At 41.5% G+C, this 7,483-nt stretch overlaps 1 protein-coding gene across 1 annotated transcript; it reads left to right on the top strand.

The window, feature by feature from the left end:
* The first annotated feature begins 1,670 nt into the window (after positions 1-1,670).
* On the top strand, positions 1,671-6,941 carry LOC146578737 (uncharacterized). The gene is made up of 2 exons (XM_085268815.1): positions 1,671-1,711; positions 1,974-6,941. The coding sequence occupies exon 2, from the start codon at positions 1,998-2,000 to the stop codon at positions 5,628-5,630; it is 3,633 nt and encodes a 1,210-aa protein (XP_085124941.1). The 5' UTR covers positions 1,671-1,711; positions 1,974-1,997; the 3' UTR covers positions 5,631-6,941.
* Positions 6,942-7,483: the final 542 nt, after the last annotated feature.

Raw genomic sequence — 7,483 nt, forward strand, 5'->3', positions numbered from 1 at the left:
AAGTGAAACTGGGAAACAACACTGCCACCATGAGGCCAAGCTGGAACCAGACAGCTCTCATCAAGCAAACTGTACTTAATGGAAGATCTTCAACATGTTTTTTTAAACATAGTATAAACATAGGCCGGCATAGTATACAGAAACATCTGTGCCGAATATGGCCTGGAAGTTCCAAGGTTAAAATGGGAGACGCCCCCAAGGGTGGTGGAGAATGACCGAGCTAAGATCCTGTGGGACTTCCAGATACAGACGGACAAAATGGTGGTGGCTAACCAACCGGACATAGTGGTGGTAGACAAACAGAAGAAGACGGCCGTAGTGATCGATGTAGCGGTTCCGAATGACAGCAACATCAGAAAGAAGGAACACGAGAAGCTGGAGAAATACCAAGGGCTCAGAGAAGAGCTCGACACGATGTGGAGGGTGAAGGTGACGGTGGTCCTCGTGGTAATCGGAGCACTAGGTGCGGTGACTCCCAAGCTAGGCGAGTGGCTCCAGCAGATCCCGGGAACAACATCGGAGATCTCTGTCCAGAAGAGCGCAGTCCTGGGAACAGCTAAGATACTGCGCAGGACCCTTAGGACCCTCAAGCTCCCAGGCCTCTGGTAGAGGACCCGAGCTTGAAGGATAAACCACCACCCGCTATATATATATAGCCAAGTCCTGATCGGGAGGTAACGTCAGATTCCGATCGAGTCTGAAACCAAGTGATTGGGCAGATTTCCGATCACGTGATCGGATCTGGATATCCCTAGTCTCCAGTGGCCCTGCTAGCTCAGTCTCCTGTGTTCCCGCTAGCTCAGCCACCCATTTGGCCACCATTCTCGCAAAGTCATTCCATACAGGGAAAAAATTTCACATTAACCTTTGGTGTTTCTCATGAACTGGCTACCTTTGAGACTATAACTCCCCCCAGGGCCTCCCCAGAGGCTACGTCTCAGTCCTCAGCTGATTCTGGACCCCTGGAGGCTAAGAAGCCTATTGAGGATTGCACCGTGTGTGCCTTTGGAGCTCCTGTTTTGTTTCTTTAGACATGAGTTTCGAGTTTTGTCAGTTCTGTTCTCGCCACCATCGTGTTTTGTTGTATGTCATCCTCCTCAATAAAACTCACTCACATCAGCAGTGCCTGCATCTTGGGTCCTTTAATAATTCCCACACGGCTTGCCTTGCAAACAGTGACAGATACTTTGTTACCAAGAAACTGTATGACTGTCAGAGAAACGAAAGAAAAACTAGATTAAAACCAATGATGCCTATCAATTCTTTCCATGACAAAGAAGTTTGCCTAGACATGCCATGACTTCAGCCAAACAGGACACACCCACATTTTTTGCTTTTTGACTTTCAAGTCCTGCACTTCTGAGCAGTGAATCCAGTAAAGGGGAAGTGGAAAGTTTTAGGCTGACTTGACAACTGATTAAAATGATTATAAAACTATTAATCAAATTATTCCTTGTTGGAACAGTCACTGTTTTGCTCTTTAGAAGTACACTTTATAACTTATTCAAAGAAAGTGTCTTAAATTACAATAAATGCAAATCATAAGGGTAGGCTTGGCAGGAAATTCCCTTGTGACAGTGCCAGGGCAGGGTTTGTGAAAGAGAAACTAAAGACGTGAAATAAAAACACAGAACCAAAACAGAGACAGCAGATCCCCTGAGGCACCTTGACAAACATACATCATCTGCAATTTTTCTCATCATCTCAACAGGTCAGTATTAGATTTAAATAAAACTGCATTAAATATAAATAAAAGAACGTATTTTCTGCTCCTTCCTTGTCATAAAGGGTCACCACAACATATTATCTGTACATGTTTGATTTTTTTACACTGTGTGTGTGTATGTGTTGGATCGTGATTCTCAGTGTAATACAGTGGAGAGAATAGATGCAGGTTGCTTGGAAATTTGTAAACAATGTATTTTTATTTTCAAAGTAACAATCTCAACATATTTTACCTCTGTTTTGACCAGTGTCTTTTTCAAACACCTTTAAAAATGGATGGTGATAAAGAAATTCTCCTCCAGAAGCTGAAAGGACTGGTTACAAATATCAAATGGAGCCCAAAGGAGGTCGCTGACTTGTTTGATGCTCTTTTGAAGCGATTTGAGTCAACAACAAATAACAACTCCCATTTCCTCACATGGATGATAAAAATGTTGCACTGCATAGAGATTTACTTTATTACTTCTGACTGGAAGGATAAAGATGGAAAAACACTTCTGGAACTACTCAGAGACAAAACTGTAACAGATGAAACCTTGAAGGAATATTTAGCAAATGACAGAGAGAAGACCTTGGAGGAAATCATTGATGAAATCCGCCAAGAAAAGTTGAACCAGGTTGATGTAAAGACTTTAGATGATGTCAGAGATATTGTATCAACAGTTCATCAAGACTGTGATATTAAAAATGACAGCTTAAAGAAGAGTGAACTGAAATCAATCTTAAAAAATCTGCTTTTGCCAATGAAAAAAAAATCAACTGTTGTTTCAGGACCTAAAATCATGCTTAATTTTTGTAATGACAGCTCACCAAATAGTCATTTGAAAAACATCTTAAAGATTCTCTGTTTGGCAGTGAGTATAACAAAAACTAAAAATACAAGAAAGCCATTTCGGCCACGACTGACACAGATGGTGAGCTGGTGTCTGATGGCTCTTTCAGAAACAGGACGATTGATTCAGGTTGGCACAGGAGAGGGGAAGTCTTGCATAGTGGCCATGTTTGCAGCTTTTCGAGCTCTGAGAAAAGAAAACGTCGACATCATGTCGAGTTCATCAGTTCTTGCAGAGAGAGATTTTAAAGAATGGGAAGGATTTTATAAAGAGTTGAATATCACTGCTGATTATAACTGCAACAGGCCTGATGTAGAAGTAAAAAAGTGCTATGAGTGTCAAGTTGTTTACGGCACTGCAGAAAACTTTGCTGGTGACTGGCTTCGGCACCACTTTCAGAGGTTGGACATATTAGGGCAGAGGAAATTCCAGTGTGCAGTAGTGGATGAAGTGGATTCCCTGATGCTAGACAAGGGTCATCATGTAGTCTATTTAAGCAGTAACATGCCTGCTTTGCAGCATCTCAACCCACTCTTGGCATGTATATGGGCCACTGCTAATCAGTACAAGAAAACTGGCACAGATACAACTGTAGGGCCAAAATTTCCTTTTTATCACGTGCTGGAAAACATCATGGAAAAAGATAGTGATGAGTTCATTATTCGTCAGATAGCAGAGGACACAGGTATACTGTCAAAAGGATCAGTCAAGGACCTGAGAAAGAACCCGAGCCTCTTAAATGAAAGTGTTACTGCTAACGAGCTGTCTGAGTTCTTTAAAACGGTGGAAAGGAAATTCCCATCTTGCCAGTTTGCTCTCCACTTCATAAATAACAATGAAATAGAGGAACTCAAGAAAGAGCTGCAGAGTGAAAATGTGGAAAGCAGAAGAGTGTCACTGCTTTTACTTGATGGTGGCTTCTGTCAGTACATGTACTCTGATCACGACAGTGTGGTGAGCGCTGTAGAAGAGGAAGTAAAGAGATCAATTCATTTTACACCATGTGAACTGAACCAAGCTAAAAGCAGCTGCTACATCCCAGGCTTCTTTTCAGAGCTGGTCAAATCTAAACTAAAGGTCTGGATTGAAAATGCATTTGAAGCTCAAGTCATGACAGAGGACCATGAATATGTGATGGAGAAACATGGAATCGTGCCTGTGGACTACAGCTGCACAGGGGTTGTTGAAAACTACATGAAGTGGACAGATGGACTTCAACAGTTTATTGAAATGAAACACGAGTCAAAGATTAGTGACATGACCGCCATCACAAACTACATGTCTAATGTGGGCTTGCTTCAAAAGTATAAAAACCAGTTTGGAAGTCAGATCTACGGGATGTCTGGAACTCTTGGTCAAGAAAAAGAGACTGAGACTTTGCAAAAGATTTATGACGGTATCAAAACCTGTCAGATACCTTCATTCAAACGTAGAAAGCTGTTTGAGGTTGAAGGTGTTGTTGTAGAAGATGAAAAAGAATGGATTAAAAAAATCTGTGATGTTGTCATTGCACAAACCAGCCCTACATCATACAGGGATCCTAGAGCTGTGCTCATCATCTGTGAGACCATCAAACGAGCAAAGATGATCCATAGCAGTCTAGGAGACAGAGTCCAGAACAAAAATCTTTATATAAACAACAACATGGACAACAGTGTGATCATTTCCAAGGAGTTTAAAGCAGGAGAAGTCATCATAGCAACAAACCTCGCTGGCCGTGGAACAGACCTTCAGGTTTCTGACACAGTAAAGGAAGCTGGAGGTTTGTTTGTTGTGCAGACCTTCCTGCCCAAGAATGCTCGTGTGGAGACACAAGCATTCGGCCGCACTGCTAGACAAGGATCTCCAGGATCTGCTCAGCTCATTGTCTGTTTGAGTCATCTTTCAGAGTTGCTCCAATTAATGGTTTTAAGAATGAAACTTCTTTCTTTATTCAGAAATCTAACAGATGTGACTCCACTTAAACAACTTCTGTTTGTGATGCAGTTAAGGTCATATCAACAAAGCAACCATAATGAAGCATCTGCAGAAATGACTTCAACACTGAAGGATATTTTGACTGGAACACCACAGCAGGAAATAAAGACAACTAAGAAGGTCAGAGACAGCACAGTGGCTGATGAGCTATCAAGCTACTTGGAGTCTCAGATCCCAGACATGAAGAAGAAGGAAGAGCTCTTCAATGATTATCTGGATGTACTGGATGATCTGTATACAAGCAGCAACAACAAACCAGGAGCTTCAGATTTGTCTGCTCTGAATGAGTTTTGGGGTGTGTGGCTACTTACAAGCTTCAGTGCAAAAGATTCTACTGAAGAGTTGAAAAGTCGACTAAAAACAGACCTGGACACAGCGAGGCAGAAACTCAGACGGAGAGAATCACCATCATCAAACCTCTACCACTACATTAGCTTTGGTAACAACCTGCGTGAAAAGGGGAAGTTTGCAGAGAGCATCAACATGTACACTAAAGCCATTCAGAAGGATCACTGTTGGGGAGCTATTGCATATTACAACCGTGCTTTTACATCTTTGAAGCAGCAAGACAGGAGTCAGAGTCCAGACTGTATCAATCGAGCTCTAGAAGATTTGCAAAATGCACTCAAGTCTGTTCAGCTTCACTGTGACCAACTCGAAGTCACTCACAGGTTCTTAACACAGCACACCAACAAAGACAACGGTGATTCACTCACCAGGCATGACAAACACTTAATAGCCAGATACACAGTGTTGGTGTCATTCAAGGTAAACATTACAGAGGCCATAAAGAAAGTGGACAAAGCCAGAGATACAGGTGGAAATGTAAAAGTGGAAGAGAGTCTAGTCTACTTCATGGTTCCACTGGTGTATTTTTTGCCTTTTATTTTCCATTCAAGGCAATCAGTGTGTGTTATCCGCTCTAGAGATCCTCTGATGTGCCAACAACTCATCAGCCATCCTTCTTTTGATATTCTAAATGAACTTGAGTGTCTTAAGAGTCTGGGCCTGACTCATGTCTATACCTTAGACACACTGTTTTCTCTGGGAGGCTTTTTCTCAAAGATTGGTAGAAGAATAATGCAGACAAGTTAGCTCTTTTTTGGGGGGGTGGGGGGCCTTAAGTGAAGAAAGAGAATATTTGTCAGATTTTCAAGACTGGGACAAAAATAATGTTGGCCCACCCCTGAACCTCCTGATACATACAGCTATGGCATTAATTTCAAAATTCTATGTTTCCTTGTCCTCAAGTTAAATTCACGAGATTTTTAGAATATTTTACCTTAGCAATGTTTTTTGTGTGTGTGTTTTAATGAGTTTTAATGCAGAAGATGTGTACCATGCCTCTGCAATTCTGACATTTTATTATTACAATGTTTTAACGTGAAAATGTGTTTCTGAGTTGATGAATAAGTTAACTGCAATAACACATTGTCAAAGTTGAATCATTTGTGACTGGTGGATGACAGCCAAAGAACCATCACACACCTGTTACTATGGCCAGACTTGCAGTTTTATAGAAGAGTTTTGGAAGTAGAAGTAAATGTATAGCGCTTTACTTGGTCCTAAGGACCCCAAAACGCTTTACACTATACACAATCATCACATATCACAATCATCCACCCATTCACACACTGGTGATGGCAAGCTACGGTGTACCCGCCGAAACGCTGTGCATTTATCGAGACTTTCTGCCCTAGGTAGGCCAATTATGGATCTTGGATCCACATTATGTCAGCAGCTGTTCTCCACCGTGAACTATGTTAAAAACAAACACCGCTGACTTCGTTCAGCCCCGATTTGCAGACGCTGTGTGCAGAGGTTTGGGACCATAAGTCTAATTGTAAACATATCACAGCAGAGCCGATGATGTTTCCATCAACATGCTTTTCAGCATCTCTTTATTGGCCACTTTTCACACACTGCTGCTGTACGCATACAGCCGGCTTTAGCTTTTCAGCTCACACCCCGACACACACCAACACAACAGCGTAGATAGCGCAGACGCAAAGGCGGCGAGGCGGGATTGCGGGTGCCGCTCATGTGCGTCCGCCTCCCCTGCAGCCCCGCCACACACATTAACCTGGTAAAATACATATTTAGGCAGAATTTTGTAAATATCTATTTTTCATCTTTTAGCATCTTTTAGTGCTTTTTTCCAATTATTTTTTAAAAGTGAGGCTCCAACAGCCCAAAGGCGATATAAGGTTGGCGGCTCACAGCAGTTTTTGTTTGCTGGATCATTTTAGTTCAGCTGGGTGTCTTTCCTTTTGTTGTATTTCTTTAAGAGTTCAAAATGTGTTAATTACATAAATAAATTGCAATTTTCTCTGTAGCACTTCAAGGATTTCATAAGCAACACACCTTAGTTGTTCACACAAAGCATAAAGGTAAAAAAAAAAAAAACAATATATACAGTGTTATCTTCATTTTAGATGTAAAAAAGTATTTGTGGCTCCCAGTGTTTTCGTGGAACCCGGGCCCAAGTGGCTCTTTGGATGTGAAAGGTTGCTGACCCCTGGGTTAGTACACTGAAAAAAGTGATATTGTCTCCTTTTAAATATAGCATATTATATTTTGGTATATCTTTTCAATTCAAATGAGTAATTCCTGTCTACATATATAATTCGAGTAACTCCAGAATACATTCCCTGCGTTTTAATCCAATTAATTTTAGTTAATTAAATGTAGCTCAAAATGCTTAAGTATGTTTTTCATAGCCTCCTGCTGGGCCATTTTGCGCATGCGTTAGGACAGGCCACCATTTTGCGCGCGGACTGAAAAAGCGGACGCTGTGTGCTGCAAGCGGGCTCAAGTTAATCGCACAACTTCATATAAAGGTGGTCTAGCTTCGGTAAGTAAACCTTTTACGGTCGTTTTTGTTTTAGTTTTTTTTACCTCAGTCAAAGCATGTTGACTCTTTAAGACGTGTGCACATGGAGAAAGAA

Source organism: Mchenga conophoros, linkage group LG3 (genome assembly GCF_057382185.1).
Source record: "Mchenga conophoros isolate Kocher_MC1m ecotype Shallow Benthic linkage group LG3, M_conophoros_male_GT1.1, whole genome shotgun sequence".
NCBI classification, from domain to species: Eukaryota; Metazoa; Chordata; class Actinopteri; order Cichliformes; family Cichlidae; genus Mchenga; species Mchenga conophoros.